The 21,996-nt window shown below is 42.4% G+C and overlaps 1 protein-coding gene and 1 long non-coding RNA gene across 3 annotated transcripts in view; one reads left to right on the top strand and one right to left on the bottom strand.

Moving 5' to 3' along the window:
* The window catches only part of PROS1 (protein S), a 47,660-nt gene that overhangs the window by 11,879 nt on the left and 13,785 nt on the right, over nt 1-21,996 (top strand). For both annotated transcript variants that reach the window (XM_074972495.1, XM_074972486.1), the window contains exons 5-13: nt 3,024-3,146; nt 4,346-4,477; nt 6,604-6,729; nt 10,017-10,138; nt 12,940-13,058; nt 15,337-15,526; nt 17,390-17,557; nt 20,425-20,593; nt 21,535-21,683. In XM_074972495.1, coding sequence (XP_074828596.1) covers nt 3,024-3,146; nt 4,346-4,477; nt 6,604-6,729; nt 10,017-10,138; nt 12,940-13,058; nt 15,337-15,526; nt 17,390-17,557; nt 20,425-20,593; nt 21,535-21,683 — 1,298 coding nt within the window. The remainder of the gene's footprint in view (nt 1-3,023; nt 3,147-4,345; nt 4,478-6,603; nt 6,730-10,016; nt 10,139-12,939; nt 13,059-15,336; nt 15,527-17,389; nt 17,558-20,424; nt 20,594-21,534; nt 21,684-21,996) is intronic.
* LOC141999270 (uncharacterized) lies at nt 2,779-4,279 on the bottom strand. Its single transcript, XR_012641988.1, has 3 exons — nt 3,982-4,279; nt 3,505-3,704; nt 2,779-2,940 (listed from the first exon to the last, which is right to left on the bottom strand). It is a non-coding gene; the product is annotated as an uncharacterized LOC141999270 (long non-coding RNA).

Genomic DNA, 21,996 nt, shown 5'->3' on the forward strand with positions numbered 1-21,996 from the left:
CCCCACTAGCCATTCTGAACCGCAGTCTGTGACACCCGCCCCCCCCCCCCCCAGCAAGCCCGTGTGCCCCACTCTGTCTGTCCTAATCTGGCTCCATGGGCCAGGTACTGTGATGAACTTCTACTCCTGGGGGAATTATGTGCCACTGCACGCGCACACAACTTGTTTTCCCCCCACAGAAAATACATTCTGCCCTAGAAGTGCCTCAGTTCTGCCTTTTGCCCACCAGAGGCCACTGTGGCACCAGAACAGCCTGCTGCATTCATGCTGTTGGCTGTCCTGATGCCACAGTGTCCTCTGGTGGGAGAAAGGCAGAACTGCAACACTTCTAGGGCAGAAAGTATTTTCTGCAGAAAAAAATAAAATTCTGCAGGACACACGAATTCTGCGCATGTGCAGTGGCACAAAATTCCCTCAGAAGTAGAGTAAGAAACAGCACACCGCTGTGCAACCCCAGAAGAGCTGTGGAAAGGACACAAGTCCTCCAAAATCACAAGGGAATATTTTGCATCAGCCCATTACCAAATTTAGCGCATTCCTCTACTTGTGTCCAGCCTGCTCTGCTTGTGCACAAGTGCACAGCACCCTGCCTAGGTATTTTGAAAGAGTTTCAGTCTGAATATATATTTATCGTTAAACACCCATCCCTATGTTTGTCCTTGAGAGGAAATGAGGGCAAAAAAGAATCCTTAATAATTACACTACATGCTGCCACAGATGAGCATTTTCTAGATTACTCTGCCAACATGCCTGCAGTCACAAATTAAAGTGTATTCTCATTCATTCTCCCCCTCCCCCCTCTCTCTCTCTCATTGGAGGCTTGGGGGGCAGGGCAGGTTAGGACGCTACAGAGGTGTGTGAACATTTAATGTTGCTGAACACTCTCCCATGAGGACAACTAGATATTAATTTTAATCCTCATATAGTTCCACATGGCAAAGTAGCAAACTCCAAAACAAAGTGGTTTAAAAAAAAAAAGTAAAAAGATAACCTGTACAATTTTCAAATGCCCAGGGACCAGATTTTTAAAAAGTATTTAGGAACCTAAGGTACAGATAAGCGCATACTGGGATTTCACAAGTGCCCAACTCCCATGAGTTAGACACTTAGGCACTTATGAAAATTTCAGTACATACCTAATCTCTGCATCTATAGATGCCTACATTTCCTTATAAATCTGCCCTTAGAAGCCTCTGTCCTATTTTCAGAAGTGACTTAGGCACGCAGGAATGTAAGACCCATTGATTTTCAATGAGGTCTAGGTACTTAGTGACCAGATTTTTAAAGATATTTAGGTGCCTAATAGGATTTTCTAAAGCATCTACATAGGTTAAGCACTTTGATAAATCCCACTGGCTCCTATCCGCATCTTTAGGTGCCTAAATACCTTTGTAAATCTGGAACTTTGGAAAATGGAACACAGGAGCTTTTGAAAATTTTCCCCTACATCTAACTTTGCCATGTGTCCTCATTTTATCCTTTCATTTTTAATTTGAGTCCCCCTGACTTTCATATGAACTAACTGGGCTTCAGCTATGCATAATGTGGGCAAGTGTAGCATAATTGCATTCTGCCAATCCACTTCCAACCTGGTCTGTAAGCCACTCGCTATTACTGAAGTCCAAGCCTTCTTAGCAAAGATAAACATCAATGCAATCTGGCATGGTTGGCTAAATCCACCTGCTCAATTTGCAGCGATGTCTTAAACAACCTTATACAATCTTCATACCATACAACAGATAATACAAAATACTCCCATCCCTACCACAATTAGTATTTTACAGTGAAATAAGATCATAGGAGTGTATCAGCTCCATAAATAAAAGTAACTGGTTAGAGTTGGGGGGTGGGAAGGGGTGAGGAAAAGGAAACCATAGACCTGAAGTGTGGGATGGCCAGAGGAATGAATCTCTTAAATTATGGTATTTAATCAAAAGTGAGTTTACAGACTTCGGGCCAAATTCACCCAGTGAAAATAGATGTACTCCATTAAAGTCAACATAGATCCACCTGCTTTAGTCAGGGAGTTTTGCCCTACTTTTTTATTGTACTATACTTAGTCCTTAGACCTTTGTCCCCAGATGTGTGAACTTATATAAACTTACCTACCAACTTAGGGGAGTACAGCGTAAAACAATAGGCTGTGTTCTCCCTGTGGTAGGCATGTTGCACTTCGCTTTACATTGCCACGCAGGCATGCACAGAGTTCTCGGTTCCTCTCCGTGCTCCGGTTTTTGATTTTTGTAAGTGAATTTAAAGTTAGTGAAAGCTGCCAGTTGGATAGCACTGGGAAGTGAAGTTTCCAGTTTGTCAATGGAGCATGTACAGCACAGGCAGCAGGGTTGTAAGCTTGCACACAAATGTGCCACCTCTAGCATGACAAAGGAATTAGTCTCTGTACCTTTCAGACCTTGGCCTCTGCTGAGACAACTGGGATGATGATTGATGCAGACAGCTACTCACTAAGAACTGAACTGAGACCTCTGGGTTAATTTACCTGTGCCACTGAAGAGCCATCCTTTGGTAGTGGCTTGCTGCTATTACCAACCTGGGCCAGTCTGCACCCAGTAATAACAGGTTTCAGAGTAGCAGCCGTGTCTGTATTCGCAAAAAGAAAAGGAGGACTTGTGGCACCGTAGAGACTAACCAATTTATTTGAGCATAAGCTTTCGTCTCTAAGGTGCCACAAGTACTCCAGTAATAACAAGCACTGTATACCAATTCCCATGAGCCATTCATTTCATAATGGTCTTCTCTTGGTGGGGGGAAAATGTTACTGATCCATAACTGGTAATGTTGTCTTTGGACTAGCTGCCAAAGGGGACAAAGTGAGTTGTAACTTTTGAGGTTACTTACCTCTGGGCAGAATTAATAAAAAGACATGTGCTATGTGGATGCTTTTTCTTGTGTGGCAAGCTTTTTCCTTCTTGTGAATGGTGACTATCAGAGGAAAGGAGGAAGGAAATAGGATTATGGAAAGGCGGAGTGTAAAAATGAACTTTTTTTCCCCCATGCGCACACAGAAATTTCAAACCAATGTAGCCCTGTGCCATGCAATGAAGTTGGATATAAGGAATGCATCGATGGGCAAGCCAGATACACTTGTGTCTGTAAACCAGGCTGGCAAGGAGAGAGATGTGAAGAAGGTACAATCCATTTTGTGACTATGGTGGTAATAACTGTTACTATGGCTGAAATTAGAGCATTATTAATAGTACCATATCTTTAAATAGATAAATGAGGCAGCAAATAGCCTCTCTTAGATTAAGAATTTTTGGGCTCCCCTTTCCCTCCCCATTTCCCTTCTGTGAGATACCAGGGCACAATACAGACCAATGAGTTGCTGTATCACTCCAGGTCTGTAATCCGGGGACAGGCATGTCCTTCACAATGCCTTGCTGCTGTAGCCTCTAACTTGGACTGCTCACAAACTGCCTCCAGCTATGTCTGTATGTGCTTCAGCCAGCCAGCTACACGTTTACTCTTATCTGTCTTAAAGCTTACCACAGGGTGATCCCAACACACTCCCAGTCTCAGATTTCCTCTCAGAAATATATGTCCTGTACTGCTCAGCCCTCTCCTGGACAGACTGGGCTTTTGAGCTGTGCTCCGGCTCCGCTCCAGCTCCAGCTCCAGGCAAAAACCTGCAGCTCCACTGCTCCGGAGCTGCTCCACGCTCCAGCTCTGGGCTCCGCTCCAAAGCCCTGTGTAACAGACAGTACAGATACATTGAGTCCATTATTCCTTTAAGGGAATTACATGTACAACTTTTTACCCCAAATGAAGTTACCCAGATAATTCAATATGAACACACTGGATTAGATAAAACAATAAAACAAGTTTATCAACTACAAAGAGAGAGCGAGATCTTAAGTGAGTACAAGTAATGAAAGATAAGTCAGACATGTTTACAAGAAAGATAAAATGCTACTGGTGACTAACTTAACAAACTATATTAGATTCAAAGCAAAGTTCTCTCACCTGTGTCGAAGGAAACTCCATGCTGTTTCTTTGCTAAGATGTAGATTTTTGCCCCTACCCTCTTCCCTGCCAAAGTTGGCCACTTTGCTGGTAATTGTCCATCAGTCTTGTGCGCACCTGGCTGAGGCATCGGCTTGCCTTTTGTCTCCAAGGGACTGATCTGACAACTCTCCAAATTTATCTGGAAAATACATTTTTAGTCATGATTTCAGTTTATAACTTCACATATAACGCTACTGCCATGATATTAGAGACCAGGAAATTATGAGTTTTTAAATGATACTTCACAAGACATGACTTGTACAGAAATTACTACAATAGTGTATAGGGTGTGAACATGGATATATTCTGTTATATCTTCTAGATGTAAATGAATGTGAAGACCCAGCAAATAAAAATGGCGGTTGTAGCCACAGGTGTGCTAATTTTCCTGGAAGCTACCACTGTTTTTGTGATGATGGATACTACATGCTTCCAAACAAACAGGACTGCAAGGGTAAGAAAATACACTTAAAATACCATTGTATGTAAGGAAATTATGTTTGGATACTACCAATTAGAGAAGTTAGGCTGAACTATAGCTACTGTCCCTTTAAATTTTCTCCTCCTATTTCGAGCCAAATTCTGCCATCTGATGTATTTTTGATTCCAATTGATATGCCCAAATCTAGGGTTGTGTTAACCTTTTTACATGAATCCAGGCTAGTTAATTAATGAAACCTGGGTTTGGGTCACAAATCCCAGACTTAAACCAGTTTCATAGCCCAAGTCAAGTTTCTAGAATGCAAGGGGCAGTTAACATTCTTAGCTGGAAACCCAGTCTGTGAAAATCTGTGGCTTTGAATGGATTTCACTCTCTGAGTTTTGGTTTCCTTCACTTGAAAGGAAAATATTAATGAATTCTGAAGATGCTCTTTATGAGGATGATCAGATGTCCAGATTTTACAGGACAGCCCCAAATATCGGGACTTTCTCTTATATAGGCACCTATTACCTCCCACCCCCGTCCCGATTTTTCACACTGGCTATCTAATCATCCTACTCTTTATATGGGGAAAGGCTTGTGTGGCATTGCATCACTATACTTACTTGCTGGGTGTAGCACAAAGGCCTTTTTATTGACTATAGATTTAAGTCTTTATTTTGGAATAAAATTCCAGATAAAGGGCATGTGTTAATATAGTTAACCAAAAAATTTGATGGCATTTTGGGAAGAAAATAGCTTACCTCATCCTAGGTTTCAGAGTAACAGCCGTGTTAGTCTGTATTCTCAAAAAGAAAAGGAGTACTTGTGGCACCTTAGAGACTAACCAATTTATTTGACCATATGCTTTCGTGAGCTACAGCTCACTTCATCAGTATGCATCTGATGAAGTGAGCTGTAGCTCACGAAAGCTTATGCTCAAATAAATTGGTTAGTCTCTAAGGTGCCACAAGTACTCCTTTTCTTTTTACCTCATCCTAGTATTGCATTTCTTTACTAGCCAAAATTTTTCTGTTAAGCTGCACTAGCTGGTATGGATACCATCGTGAGAGGATGTAAAGGGACAGACTTTTAGGCTGGCTTTCACTGGGCTCCTGGTTAGTGCATGTACTTTTGTGGACACAAATAATCAATGACACCATGACTCCTATATAAGCCCATTGCAATACTGCAGTCTGATAAATGCAGGCTCACAAGTTGGTTGAATGGAGCCTGTTCATATACTTTTAATCCTTTAGAGCAGAGGTGGGCAAACTACAGCCCGTGGGCCGCATCTGGCCCATGGGACCATCCTGCCCAGTCTCTGAGCTCCCGGCCGGGGAGGCTAGTCCCCGGCCCCTATCCCGCAGCCTCACCTCACCGCGCTGCCAATGCTTTGGCCTGCCGCTTCTGCCGGGGAGCGTGGCGGTGTGGCTGGCTCCAGCCGGGCAGCGCGGCTGCGAGCTCCTGCTGCTCTGAGCAGCTTGGTAAGGGGACGGGGAGCAGGGGGTTGGGGTCCCAGGAGGGGGCGATCAGGGGACAAGGAGGGTTGGATGGTTCGTGGGTTGTGAGGGGGGCAGTCAGGGGGCGGGAAGTGGGAGGGGGCCAGGCTGTTTGGGGAGGCACAGCCTTCCCTACCCTGCCCTCCATACAGTTTCTCAACCCCGATGTGGCCCTTGGGCCAAAAAGATTGCCCACCCCTGCTTTAGAGCTAGACTGTGCACCCCTGCCTCATGGTGGTGAGCCCTTATTCACACAAGTAGTCCCTCTGAAGCCAGAGAGGTTACCTGCCATTAATGAGGGCTCACCAATATGAGTAACAGCTGCACAATCTAGCTTTCAATCAGGAATGATGAGCAAAGCATTACAGTAAACACATTTGTGCTACTTTTTTCCTCTGACACACTTGTCCCTTTTCCTTGGATCCATAGTACAGCCTACAGAGTATCAAGGTATGCAGGAGACGTCACCTGGGGGCAAGGTAAAATTCCCTGCAGAATCCTCTGGAAGTCTCCCTTCCAAAGGAGACTATGCAAAACCTAGCAAGATCTGCCGGAATTGTGAGCCCTTTTTTTTTTTTTTTTTTTGCCCTTACAATCTTGAGGCAGGGTGAAATGTCATGAGAAAAACTTTATTCTCAGTAACACTTCTGAATTTAGACAGGAATGAATGTGTGATACGTCCAGACATCTGTGGAACAGCACAGTGCAAGAACATCCCTGGCAAATATAAATGTGAATGTGCAGAAGGCTACATATATAATTCAACTTCAAAGAATTGTGAAGGTAAAGGTTGTTTTTTTTTCCTTTCTTTTTTTTAAAAATAGCTGCTGTGACAATTTGGGGAATCTGTCTACATGTAACTTACAAATTCTAGTTGATCATTAAGTGCCTCCATGAACTGGAATCAGACATCTGCTACCATCTCTCCCAGATCAAGGACAATAGAGAGTTGTTAACTTAAAACAGTTCCCATTCAAATGGGAGCACCTGAGAACAATGGGCTGGCTAAAGTTTAGAGAATCCAGTTATCTTATGTGCTTTGCAGAGTTTGGAGCAGTGGAAGGAAACAAAGACACAGGATGTGTCAGAGTGGGGGTTTACAGACACAGAGGGTACACCCGTCTCAAAGCCCAGGTCAAACTGACTCAGGCTTGCGCTGCAGGACTAAAAATAGCAGTGTAGACTAGAGGGTCAGCCCGAGCCAAAACATCTACACTGCTCTCTTTAGCCCTGCAAGCCTGAGTCAGTTGACCCAGGCTCTGAGACTCTCTGCTGCAGGTTGTTGGTTTTTTTGCTGTGTAGACATACCCAAAGTCTGAGGAGGGACTCAAAAGGGAAGCTTTTTGATTGCCAGATTAACTGGAGGTGAAGGATACTGACTGCAGGGGTCAGGGAAAGATCCAGTAATTGGGAGAAAAAGCCCTAAGTTGGTGGAGTGAGAGTCAATACAGGGGACTCGGAACCCTGGAAAGATACCAGCTGAAATCCCAAAGAATGCTCAAAGGTGATGAGAAAACTGAGGAGTGGTGTACAGGTGTTCATTGTTTCGCCTAGATCTGTATATCTCGTGCTGTCTAAAGTAAAGAATGAGTGGGTTAGAAATCCCTCTGCAAAGTCTGTGTTGTTTGCTTCAATCATCACATATTCCTGAACAGGCGAACTATAAACCAGTGGCTGACTACTCACAAGACTGAGCTCTAGGGAAGGGTTTTGCTTAACCTACTGAAGTGTCTTGGGGGTCAGCACTCATGCTAAGGGCCTAGTGCAACTGGGTTGTGGGGTCCATCCTCCATGCAGGGGTATGAGACAGTCTGTGCCAGAGAGTCTGCAGCCAGAGATAGTAGCTGGAGCCTACCCTGTGATCATGAGGAGCTTCAAGGCACACAGGCCTAGCAAGTGGGTCTAACACAGCAGCCTGGTGAGGGTCCAGTAGGGGTATCTCAACCAGGGCTGTTACAATTACTACAATGTATAAAACAGCTTTCTAGCCTCTTCTATGGGTATATCAATCACCACATTTTATGTCACTATCATTCAAATGTTGGGTGCTCATTGATATTGAGTCAGTCTGACTGCTCTTCATAAAGTATGCAAATATAATACTGGAGGGATTCACTCTCAAAATATTGGGACCTGAGACTGCCATTTAAAAATGGTCCACTCCTCTCCCCCTGCCCCAATTACACCTCTGCCATGCAATCTAATCTACAATTTGTCAGAACATTGTCCCTTCAGAAATTTTCTGGGCAGAGAAGAACATTTCTTTATGAAATGAGAGTGTGGAAGAAAGCATCCCTCCAGAGAAAGTTTTCAGAGTAGCAGCCGTGTTAGTCTGTATTCGCAAAAAGAAAAGAAGTACTTGTTGTGGCACCTTAGAGACTAACAAAATTTATTTGAGCATAAGCTTTCATGAGCTACAGCTCACTTCATGAAAATCCAGTAAAATCCAGTCAGGGTTCATAAACATCCCTACAGGAGAAACTGCCTATGTTAGGTACTGACTCTGCCTATCCCCTTTCAACCACTTGTGTGGCTGCACCAGCCACTACAGACACCCTGGCAAAGCAGGTCTTGCTGGAGGCTAGCATTTGTTGCACCCCCTTCCCCTTCAAGCAGACATACCAGCTCTGGGGCTGCAGCTTGCATTGCCAGAATCCTGGAGGTGAATCAAACCTGGGGTTTAAAACACAATAGAAGTTGTTTTAAAGAATGACCTTAGCCCACTACAGTTTAACTTAGATATTGGTCATATCTTCAGCTCCACACATCTTTATCCTTCCTGAACAGAGTGTTTTTTCCTAAACAGGCCCTTGTTCAACTAAACAAACAGCAAAGACAGTAAGATTGGGCATTTTAATAGGTATAGTGCCTTTCCTCCAAGCATCTCAAAACCCTTCACAAGCATTAGTTGTTTAGTCCTTTCAACACACTAAGGAAGTATCTGCCATGTAAATTATGGGGAACCTCTGGCACAGAGAGGTTAAATGGTGTGTTAGGTCACTCAGTGAGTCAGTGTCAAATACTAGAATCGAAGCCAGGAATCTTGGGAACTAGTTTCTGGTTCTACCCAGTACTTTACAGTCACCACTTTATAAAGTGGAGCTTGAAGAGGAGATCTTGAATTTTCCTTTAAGCAACTAAAAATGCGATTTTAAATTTTTTAAAAAAACCTAGCATGCTACAAAACCAAATCATGTTTTAAAAATATATTTACTAGCAGACTATCATTTATTTACATCAAAAGGGCAGTGTACTTCCGAACCGGCATTGCAAAATTTCTTTATACATCGCCCTTAGCTCATGCCTACAGAGCCTCTCACCTCATGAGCTTGTATGTTTTTCATATTAGAAATGTAACAATTAAATTAGCCTTTCACACAACCTCTCTTTTATACATTATTTATTGCACACAGCCAACAACATGAAAAAGGTAGTAGATTTAGCTCCTTAATAGCCAAGTGGTTTTTGCTTTTAATCAGCCTAAATTGATCTCCATAGACTCCACTTAAGCTGTCTGGACTTTGCAGCTTGGGAAGATTACTACAACAGTCAGAGGAGGTACCTCTCCCTCAGATGGGACTGTACGGAACTGATTTTGGCCTTATGTGAACAGACTGTCTCTGCTCCACACAATTGCCATGTATACTATTAGGACTGTAGTAACTCTTGCAGCTTGAGACCCTAGGTGGAACAAGAGGAGAGTGGCCCAGAACAGGTAGTACTGATAGACAGATGGCAGGAGTTCATTTATGTCAACTCCTTTTCTGCATTCCTCTGTAATTCTCAGCCACGCAGCTCAGCTTTGTAGCTTCTCACATATCAGTTCAGCCTTGCCCTGGCTCGCTGCACGGTTTCCATATCAGACTTGCTGGGGTTGTTCATCCAGAAGGCAAATGTAAATTTCAGGCTGGAGAGAGCCCTTTAATACATCACCCCCACCACCGACAGGATTCACATTCCAGTACAGAACTGTCTTGCCCATTGTTGTATTAACTTAATGTACTTGTCTTTAGAACATTAAATGATTGTTCAGTCTAAGTCTCATGCAATGTGCTTCTGTTTCACTGCAGATGTGGATGAATGTGCTGAAAACTCTTGTGCGCAAGAGTGTGTAAATTCTCCAGGAAGCTATTCCTGCTATTGTGATGGCAAGAAAGGGTTCAAGCTTTCTAAGGACAGGAAGAACTGTGAGGTAAAACTGCACGATATGAGCTTGCTAGGGAAATTACAAAGTTGGGGGTTTCTCCATGACAGGATGAGGTAGATTAGAAAAAGTACCAAAGCCAGTTTTAAAATTGCTGGGAAAATGCTGCAGGCTTTGAGTCGGGGCATGCTTCACAAATCAAATCCAGCAGTTCAGTTGACAGGGATTTGGATATCATTTGGTCCAGGTTCAGTTCCAAGAGAAAGCATCAAGAGAAATCTGCTTTAACTAGCCCTTTTCTACCCGTCCCCCAAAATAAGCCCCATGCCCTCCCTGGCTTAGATGTTGACATGGGAGCCTCAGCTCATTTTGAAAGCATGTTCACATATTTCCCAGATTTTTCTTGCCATGAGAACCTTTTCCCACCTAGTCTCTCAGAATGACTCCTGGAAAAGCTCAGTCTGAGCTGATTGTTTTGCACAGTTTCAGTTATTATTACTTTTTTTTTTTTTTTTTTAAAGAGGGCCAAGTAGCGAGTGAATAGTTTCACCAAGTGCTAAAAAACACATTTCCCATCCAAAAGGAACTACAGATTTACACTTTAGTGGAAGAAACAGTGGGACTACAGAGGATTTCAATGAAAGCATTTTCTCATGAAGGCTTTTCTTTATACTACTTTGGCAGGAGCGGGCAGGTTGGGACCTGTAAGTGTGTTCAAACAGCTTCCACCAAAAACAAATCTTTGCCACAGTATGATGTAGGGGGGCTTAAATATTTCAAAGATCAAAGCCCACTATTGTGCTCGAACATATTTACTAGAAGTTGGTATTTTTAGTTGCTAAGCTTTAATACTTAGACAACACAGGGAGTAATTCCATTCCCTACTGATAATAAAGTGGGAGGACACTCTGCTCTGTCCTCCTTAAACATTACTCCTAACGCTGCTGTATGAGAGACAGGTTTAGTAACCCTTGGGACTAAGGCTAAAGAGGCCGACCCGGTATGTAGAAACCAGTTGCAAATCTTTTAGTTGGAATAAAAATCTGTATCATCAGCAGTATCATGGAAAAGCCCAAAGGGATGTATCCTCTTTGCAGACCAAGTGCTCCACCCGGTGTATAAAAAAATTCAAGTCCAATTCTTACATGTAATATTGTAATTCATGAGTTGTTGCACTACAGTCAATGGAATTGCTACACCATGAAAATTGTGTTAAATGAGAACCAAGCCCAGAGAATTTTGGGAAATGTAGTATTAGCTGTGAGTTAGACCAATAGTTCTCAATCAGGGTTACGCATACCCCTGGGGGTATGTGTAGGTCTTCCAGGAGGTACATCAACTCATCTAAATATTTGCCTAGTTTTACAACTGACTACATAAAAAGCACTACCAAAATCAGTACAAACGAAAATTTCATACAGACAACGACTTGTTTATACTGCTCTGTGTACTATACACTGGAAAGTAAGTACAATATTTGTATGCCAATTGATTTATGTTATAATTATATGGTAAAAATGAGAAAGTAAGCCATTTTTCAGTAATAGTGTTGACACTTTATTTTGATGTCTGATTTTGTAAGCAAGTAGCTCTTAAATGAGGTAAAACTTGGGGTACGCAAGACACAGACTCCTGAAGGGGTACAGTCGTCTTGAAAGGTTGAGAGCCACTGAGTTAGACTATCCAAGTGCAATGTGTATCGCACACACAGTAGTGTTTCACACCCAATTGCTTTGGTTCTGCTGCATCTGCGTAGGACATACCTGCTGGGAGATTAAATATAGGGGATTCAGTCAAAAATAAGTTCCAACTGTCTTTTTACATCTGACATCATTGTGGCATGACAAGAGACATAAAAACAGCAGTGCACATTGAGTCGTAGCTGAAATGGCAATATGGCCATACAATGTCTGACCTATTTGAACGAGAGTGACCAGATAGCAAGTGTGAAAAATTGGGACGGGGTGGGAGGTAATATTTCAGACAAAGCCCTGAACAGTGGGACCGTCCCTATAATATTGGGACATCTGGTCACCGTAATTTAAACTGATATATTATCCCTATATACAATCATCATTCTGTCTACCACTGCAATACAGAAAGTATGCAGACTTCATACACAGCAACATTGTGCAACAATGTATACCAGGAAATGAAGAATACCTTTCCCAGTGAAGGCTGAAAAGTTTAAATAGGCAGAATATAATTACCCAAATTTGATTTTGGCCAGGACACCGGGATTAACCTCACAATCTTACCTGGGACTAGTTGTGACTAGTGTCCAGGACCAAACTTTTCATGTGTTCTGAGAAGATACCATATCAAGAGACATTGTACTTCCCCTGCCACTATGCTGTATATTAGTTCAGTTCTGCCTCAGAGGAAAGTGTGGTGCTTATTCAAATCAAGACCACTTTGTGTATCACCCTAGATGTTTTAGATTTCACCCATCCAACAATCACCCCAACCAAACTGCTTAAATTAAGAGACCTGAGAATCCTAACATAAGGTGGTAGGGATGCAGGTTGAAAGGAAATGGTGTAATTTGGATGTATGCCTTGATTTGAATATTAAACACTTACAATGTAATTACCAACTCAAATGAAAGTTGGAATCTATGAAACTATGTTACAACATTTTTAGCCACCAATATTTTTGATGTATGGATAATGTAGAAAAATAATTTTTTTTTTTTTTTTACTGAGGTATTCAGATTACTCAAGTATACTAGGTATCAAGTGCTTAAGAAAAATGTAACAAGCTAAAAGCCACTAAGAACTGAGGTTAATCTGTGAAATATCACTGCACAAAAGTTATGACATGGTGATTTTTCCCTTCATTATTTCCAGGCTGTTCCAGTTTGTGTCCCTCTGAATCTTGAAAAAAATTATGAATTGCTTTACCTGGCAGAACAATTTATGGCGATCCCTGTGCTGTATTTAAGGTTTAGATTGCCAGAAATCACCAGGTGAGCATTTGCCATTGATAACACTATGCATGAAAGTGCTGGGGATTTGTTTCCATTAATTCCCAGAAGGTGGCAGAAGGACTATGGATTGCATGAAGAGTTCACAGCATCATCTCACTGGATAAGACACCTTGTATCATTACGGGGAGGACAAATGAACTGAGCTTCCTACATGTAATAGCACTCAGTGGAGGCTGGAGTTATTTGAAAGTGGACAGACAGGAGTGAGGTGCTTAGAACCACTTTACAGCACCACTTAGTGATTGTATTATATCCATGCGCCACATCTTTAGTATAGTTCCTTCCTGTAACTCATCGGCTCAGCTGGATCTTAAGCAACCCTTTCCATCAGACGGGGGCAGTGGCAGCTGACTGATGCAGCTACATAGTGGAGCAGGCAGCCCATTGGTGTGGTCTGTGGGAGACACAGTGCACCAGCATCTGAGCCTGAGCTCATCAGTGGGTGAAGAGCCAGATTCCTCCTGCAGTGACAGCCAGCTGGTTGCTGCAGTTGAAGACAGAGATATACGGGACCAAAAGGGAAACAAACCCTGGGAGGAAGAGAATCAAAACAGTCCCGAGACTGAGTGGGAAAAGGTGGAAAATGGATCAAGGGGGGGAGGAGAGAATACGAACTGGATGGAGGCCTCAGCAGTTTTTAGAGTGAATGAGATTTCTTAGGAGAGGAAGAAAGATGGTGTCTCACAATGACAGAATCTTGCTGCCCCCTCTGAAGGGAAGAGAAAAGATGTGGATGATGATGGCAGAGATGTAGAGGTATTGCAGTTCCCCAGGGGCCAGTCTTGCAAACTGACTCAAAACTTGCTCTGAAGAATCCCCACTGGTGGTATGTTTGCAGGGACATTTTGATCCAAACAGTGTCTATGGTATTTCACAGTAGGCAAATTTCATATAGGTTCCCCCCCTAAAGTGTGTCAGTCCTTAAAATCAGATGATGTTACAGAAATGAATATGCATCTCACAGTGTGTAGTTGTAAATCAAAATGGTGAGCCTCAGATGATGGTTCTGCTGCTCTTATGCAGGAGTTACCAGCTGTAGCATGCTGTTCATCAAGTACGGAGGAAGCTAATGATCTCCTGTGCTTTCTCCTAAAATATTCCAGGCCACTGATGGAGCACAGTGTCTTGTTTTACGCCAATATCAATTTGTAGGATTTCCCCTTCAGATGTCAGTGTCCTACAGCTAGTGCTAATGTTAGTAAGCTCTATATGGCATTTAAGTTTGCTCCTTGTGGCACTTGAAAATGCAGGGTTACCTTTGAATCACTGTCTGAACAATTTCAGAGGCACCAACAGCAGAAGTTGTTGCATTTGTGATTTTTAGTGTCTCAGATTTAGAGCATCAATATTAAGACATGCCCTTGTGTCATGAATCAAAGGTGACCTGGAATTAATGCTCTCTTGGAAGATTTTTGAAAAGTTTGAAAGTGTCCTTAGCAGCTAACATCTTAAATAGTTACCTATAAACTCAAAATAAGGAGTTTTGACAGAACCATGTTTGAAAGTCAATGTGGTTTAGTGACTGGAGATCTGAACTTGGAATCAGGGCACCTGCGTTCTGTTCCTAGTTCTGCCACCCACCTGCTGTGTGCCTCTCTCAAGTCACTTCACCTCTGTACCTCCATTTTCCCCTCAGGCCCTTCTTCGGTCTTGTATATTTAGCCTGAAAGCTCTTTGGGGCAGAGAGCTTCTCTTATGTTTGTACAGCCCCCAGAGCACAACAGGGTCTATAGGTTCTACCATAATAATAAATAATAATACCACCACCATTTATTATTTGTATTACTGTAGTGTCTAGGAGCCCTAGTTATGAACCATGACTCCATTGTACTAGATGCTATACAAACACAGAACAAAAGGAACTACAATTTATGCATGATCATCCAAATGCCACCAATATACAGATCTTATTCCCTAAACAGAATAAGGGTAAAGAATGGAACTTTCAAAGTCAGTGATGATGAAGCACATTTAAGAAGATACTTGTGATAGATTTTTTTTTTAATGGCACTCCTCATCATAGTACTGGAACACCTCCCAAACAATTTACTTTTTCTTACAACACAACTGTAAAGTAAGGGGAACTGGATTCTGCCTATGATTAATCACAGGCAGCCATTGGACCTGCTTGGATACAGAGTTGTCATTTGGAGATTAATATTTGCCTCTATAGCTAAATTATTAATGTATTGCATTGAACTCTTCATTGTCTCATGTATCCTCTTCCCATGATTGTGATTCCTCTCCCATGACACAGATTTTCAGCAGAATTTGATTTCCGGACATATGATACAGAGGGTGTTATATTATATGCTGAATCCTCTGACAGCACAGCATGGTTCTTGCTTGCACTTCGTGATGGGAAGATTGAGATTCAATTCAAGAATGAACTTGGAACAAAAGTCACCAGTGGTGGCAAAGCCATTAATGATGGTCTGTGGCATATAGTAAGTTATTTTCTAATACCCTATGAATTGTTGGCGCACTCAGGTGAAGTTGGGGAAAATTGTAATTGCGACTTTATAATAATAATTTAAAAAAAGGTTTCAGAATGATTCCATAAAGATCCCAGATGTAAAGATGGTTAAGAAAGATACAGTGGTAGCATTAGCAAACTTCTGAATTTCCTTGTGATACAAACAGCCACTTTCTGCACGGTGCTTGGGCCCTATGAAGTAATACCTAGTGCATGATCATCTGTGTAAACATGTTTATTCTGATGCAAGTGGTCCATGGGGTTGTTATTCCAAACATACTTGTTATTTTATGTTGGCCAATGCAGCCTGATCAATCAAATCAAGGCTTCCTGCCTCCTAACTAAAGAAATTATTATTATTGTCCTTAACTCTACTAGCCATAGATTTCTCCTCATGTCACTTTGCTTCCCCTGTCAATTTTCTACAATTCCTAACTTTTGATTTATATTCTGTACTATCAACTTCCCCTTTCTTCCATTTATTACATATTATTTTTAAAGTTTTTTATAGTTGCCTTCAGGTTCTTCTAAGCCAGATTGTTTTTTTAACCAATTTGGCCTTCTCCCTTGATTATGGCTTTTTGGGCATCTAGTAAAGTCTTGTTAAAGAAGCCCTAATTATCCATTCACATTTTTCCTCTCAGCTTATTTGGCTCATGATTGTTTTCACCTTTGTGAAATTGGCCCTTTTAAAGCACCAAGTTGGGCAGGATTGTACTTGGGCAGCTAGCAGCTTGGGCTGCTACAGCCACACTAGTATTTTTAGTATGCTAGCTTGAACAGAGCTGGACATATGTCTACCGGCGCTGGGAAGCACCCTGTCAGCTGCTGTGTAGATGTACCCTAAATGGATGAGATTTAGTTCTGCCATATTGTTTCCTGGTGTCCAGTCCAGTGCACCTTCCCTTAGACCAAAAGGTATTTTGGTGGGTAACATCAACAGTAGATGATTTTCTGGGGGGAGGGGGAGTGTCTGTGTTCCCTCAGGAGGTTCAGTTCTTTGTGGCAGGCTGAATGAGATCCAGAGGAGCATGCTCAGTGTGGATGGAACGTTGAGCAATTTTAGAAGCAAGTGCCTAACGAGGTCTACTAAGCATAGGCTCCAACTCCGTGGGTGCTCTGGGGCTGGAGCACCCATGGGGAAAAATTAGCAGGTGCTTAGCACCCACCAGCAGCAAAGCTCCCCCCACTCCCTCCTCGCTTCGTCCTCCCCGAGCACGCCACATCCCCGCTCCGCCGCCTACCTACCAGCACTTCCTGCCTGGCCACCGCCAAACAGCTGTTTGGTGGCACTTTGGACTTTCTGGGAGGGAGGATGAGGAGCGGGGATGCCGCGTGCTCGGGGAGGAGGCGGGGCAGGGGCAGGAACTTGGGAGAAAGGGTGGAATGGGGGCGGGACAAGAGCAGTGCAGGGGCAGGAAGAGGTGGAGAAGGGGTGAGGCCGGGGCGGGGCGGAGGGGGTGGGGTCGAGCACCCACCGGGCAAAGGGGAAGTTGGCACCTATACTACTAAGTGTAACTCAAACTGAAAAATTGTGTTTTTTCCAAAAAATCAGTCATTCAACCAAGTATAGGCTTTCCTATGGAAAGCAAGAGACACCTTTGCCTTTCAAATATTATTCCTCTACCCAGTTTCATAATCCTGCTGCAAACCATTAGAATATTTAAAAAAAAAGAGAGAGAGAGAAAGGCAGGTTCTGGGTGGTGGGTTTTTGTTTTTTAAATACCAGGACATGTTAGGCAACCTTAACACAAGACTCACTACTCCTCCCTGTGTAATCAGTACGTTCAACATACATAGTGTTATATATTTTGTATATTATTTTTAATCCTAGGTCTCAGTGGAAGAATTAGAACACAGTATAAGTGTAAAAATAGCAAAAGAAGCAGTGATGAATATTAACAGCCCTAGAAATCTGTTCAAACCAACAAATGGCTTCCTGGAAACTAAGGTGTACATTGCAGGATTACCTCGCAAAGTCAACGACACCCTCATTAAACCGGTAACTAAAAAATACCTCCTGATTAAGGCTGCTTTCTTGTTCACTTCTCCTTATGTGGTGGTTACTGGGGAGACAAAATACAGGGAGGTATGTAGGTAGAAAATGAAAATGCCATTGGTGACATTTTTGTTTGAAAATGAGTACGCATGAAGCTTTGTGGTCTGCCCATTTTCAGGTTTCAATTATAGAATCACAGCAATTAAAGATGTCTCAGGTAATCTAATCCATTTTCCAGAGTCCTATGCAGGATTGTGCCTGGGAGTACATTTCCTAATCTCATTTTAAGACTCCCAAGCAATAGGGCCACCAGTAGTTATCTTGGGAGCCTATTGTACAAATGTTCCCTTTCTTAGTGCCACATTGTGCCTTGGTCTTGTGTGTGGGGGCGGGGCATAGGGGTGGGAAGTGTTGAGGAAAGGTAAAAGAAGTGCAAAGAGTCTTCATTTCTACCCTGCCCTGCCCTACCCACCCTGCACAGGGGGCCTGAATCACCTTACTCACTCTTTCCAGCAGCTGTAGGTCCCTGCAGCCACCTCTCACGCAGACCCAGTAATTCTCAAAGTAACTGGCAATGTCAGCAGAGAGGCAACAAGTGAATGGACTATGAAGACTGAACTTGTTTTCCACCCTAGAGGAGGGAAGCCTCCATTGCCATTGCCAATACAGTATCTGTTCTTTGTATGTGTAAAAGAATGTCTATCCAACACCTTGCATGTGTACTAGAAAATAATTTACATTTGAAAACAAGTCACCAGTCCACTAACAAAAAAAAATGCTTGCAATATTTCATTTTTTAAATAATCCATTTTTGTTTGTAGCGTGACAGGGAGGCAAAAAGGTAAAAATGTTTAACTGCTTCTCAATAAATATTCTCTTACCCAATGTGAAATAATTCTAGAAATGTTGTTTGGGCTGATGAGTCAAACTCTCAGCCAGCAAACAATACTAATAGCCATGGCCCCCTAGTTATAGCGCAGCAGACATGGCCAAGCAGAAGAGGAAAGTTTGGCTTCAGTATGTTTGAACTTAAATTTTGAAGGTGTCTGTTCTTTGCTTGCCAGTGGTACCAAATGGGAAAAGCTTACTGGCTCAGCAGTGCTGACTGAAAGCTGCACTACTGTACATGCCTTTGAGTTCAAAGAGACACAAAGTGCATGAGGGTGACAAAATACCAGTGAGGTAATGTCTTTTATTGGACCAACTTCTGTTGGTGAGAGGGAGAAGCTTTTGAGTGATACACAGCTCTTCTTCAGGTCTGGAAAAGGTAGGTACTCAGTGTCACTGCTAAATACAAAGTGGTACAGATTGTTTAGCATAAGTCGTTAACATATATTCTAAAAGACTATTCAAGGTGAAGTGGTCCCTTAACACGCTTCCAGTGATGGGATAATAAAGTGTGGAGGGGAGTTAGTGGGTTACAGATTTTTGTAATAAGCCATAAATCTAGTGTCTTAATTAAGACCATGATTTTTAGAGTCTAGTAAAGTGATGAATTTAAGCTCCCAGGCTCCTCTTTTCAAGGTGTTGTGCAGGAGGACGAGGACTGAGAGTTCAGAAATGGAGTGATTGTTTTGTGAAAAAAGTGTTTGCCGTTGGATAATACAGTGTTTTTATTTTTTTTTCTGTGCAAGGTCATTTGAGAGCATAGCGATTATCTAGTTTCACCCACATAGTTGTTGGGCCATTTGGAGAAGTAGATCACACAATGGAACGTGCCACCCAAACATCCCCGAGAGAACCTGCTTCATTGCAGGAAAAAGCCCCTCTAATCACTCACCCCTAGTTGTCACCTACCGATCTACTTTGGAGGCCATACTGGGCATCATTAAACAATTACAATCCATACTCAATGGGGACCACATCTTGAAAGAAATCTTTCCTGAACTTCTGCTTCTGGCCTTCGAACAACGCCCTAACTTCATATCAGAAGCAAGTCCCCAGCAGACAAGAACTCCTCAACTTAAAGCAGCACCAGACCCTGCCACAACAATAGATGCAAAACCTGCAGACATATCTCCACTGCTACAATGATCACCCCCCTCCCCCCCGCAACATATCTTTCAAGATCCATGGGTCCTACCCCGAGCTGTCCCTTGGGTAGGGCGAATCGAGGCAACCGCTCTGGGCCCCGCACTTTGGGAGGCCCCACAGGCTGGTGCAATCGGTCCCGGAAGAGACGAATCTGTCACTTCCTCCCCAGACCCCAAACCCCACTAGGGAAGGCCCTGGTCCTATCCATGCCTATCACAATGTGGTGTACCTCATCCCCAATGATGCCCCCAATGCTAAAAAGACAAAAATACCGTATTACCCAAGGGCAAACACTTACCACAAAACGATCACTCCACATCTGACTTTCAGTCCTCGTCCTCAAAGGAAAGCTGCAAAACACTTTCCAAACGACGAGCCTGGGAACGTAAATTCCTAACTTTGCTAGACACTATAAATCATGGTTTTAATGAAGACTCTGGATTGATGGTTTATTACAACAAGGCAGCTTACATTGACCTCTCTGGAGTGTAGACCAGGCCTGAGTACTTTTCTCAGACCTGAAGAAGAGAGTTCTTTGTAAGCTCAAAACTTGTTTCTCACGCCAACAGAAGTCAATCTAATAAAAGATATTACCTCACCCACCTTGTTCTCTCTAATATCCTGGGACCACATGCAGTTTACAACACTGCAAACAGCAATTTGATTCCAAGACAGCTCTGAAGATCAGTGCTGTAATCTATGGCATTGATATAATTATGCTTTACTGTCCACCAGAAATAAATTGTCATGTAAAGTAACTCATTCTCTGTTGATTAACAATGTGTCTAGAGCAAATCTGTATGCAACACAAAAACCCGAATGTAACTCTCTTGCAGATTAACCCTCGACTAGATGGGTGCATTCGTGCCTGGAACCTGATGAATCAGGGAAGTTCAGGCATAAAAGAAGTTATTCAAGAAAAACAAAGCAAACATTGTTTAGTAACTGTGGGGAAAGGGTCCTACTACCCTGGCACTGGCATGGCAGAATTTCATATAAACTATAGTAAGTATTTTTTGGCCTTCTCCAACATGTCTTTATGCTGGACCGATGATTGAACTAATGAATGGCAAAAGAGTATGGGCTTCCCTCGGGCAAAGTTCCCACTAATTTCAGAGGGAGTTTTGCTTGAGTAACGAGCGTAGGTTCTGGCCTCGCACATTATCAGTTTAATTTCTGCAAAGACCTGTACAAGGGTGGACTTGATCAAATTGGTCCTTTCCATCTCTAAAGGGTCTGATTCTGCTCCCATTTTATCAATGGAAGTTTTGCTATTGACGTCCCTAAGAGTGCTTTGAGCCCCAAATGAAAGAGTCATATGGAATTATATTAGAGCAAGATACATTGCGGGTGCTGATTGTGATACTAAGTAACATGGTGCGTTATTAGTGTGAAATTATGAAAAAAAGCAGTTAATAAATATGGGCATGCCTTTTAGCTGCTGAACTTGCAAACACTTTAGCACCTGTATAACTTTTACGCATGTGAGAATTCCCATTGGAGCAATGGGACTATTCCTGTGTGTGATGTTAAATGCATGTTTAAGCTATCAATCTTCTGCTCAGCAGCAAAATTTTATGAGCAACCTGTTAGGCTTTTTCTGGCTTAACCTTATAAACAGCCCTCTTATGAATGTGACAGTGAGAGAGGTAATAAAAAAAAAAGACCAGGAAGCTGAAAAGGCAAGGAAAAACCCCAAGCTTTGTATGGCCATTCTTATGTTCTTAAGCTTAAAATGTCTCTTTCTATGTGTTTAATATTAGAAATTTTGGGGAAAACTAAAAATGTAAAGCTCACCTTTTCACTGCAGATTTAGCCTTATTTTTCGTAGTGGGAATATAGATTAAATTGTAGGGGGAAAATGCTTGTAAATAACCAAACAGTATTTGGATGCTTGAAGCAGGTGTTTTTCGGGTTCATTAATTTTTCTTTTTTTTTTTAAACAGATAATCTTACCAATGACAAAGAATGGCTAATAAACATAACATTGACTATTCGCCCATCCAGAGGCACTGGTGTGATGTTTGCCTTGGTCTCTGGCAAAACAGTGCCTCTTGCTTTGTCCATAATAGACTCCAACTCCCCTAACTCACAGGTGATCTTACTGTTATCACAGTAACTTTGGGTCAGATCCTCATCTGGTGTAAATCAGCATAGCGCTTTTGACTTCAACTCTCTGTCTTCATTCTCCATCTGTAAAATGGGACTGATCCTAGTTACTTACTGTACTTCACAAGGGCGTTGTGAGGCTGAATTAATTGTTTGCAAGGTGCTCCGATAAAACAGTGATGAACTGCATAAAAAAGCCAATATATAAATAGGTCTTGCTATCCTTGAATTTCCCTCTATTCCCAGTTGTGGCAAGTAGCATGACAGAAGGCAGTATGTGCGTATATGTATATGAAGGT

The sequence above is a fragment of the Natator depressus genome, chromosome 1 (assembly GCF_965152275.1).
Source record: "Natator depressus isolate rNatDep1 chromosome 1, rNatDep2.hap1, whole genome shotgun sequence".
Taxonomy (NCBI): domain Eukaryota; kingdom Metazoa; phylum Chordata; order Testudines; family Cheloniidae; genus Natator; species Natator depressus.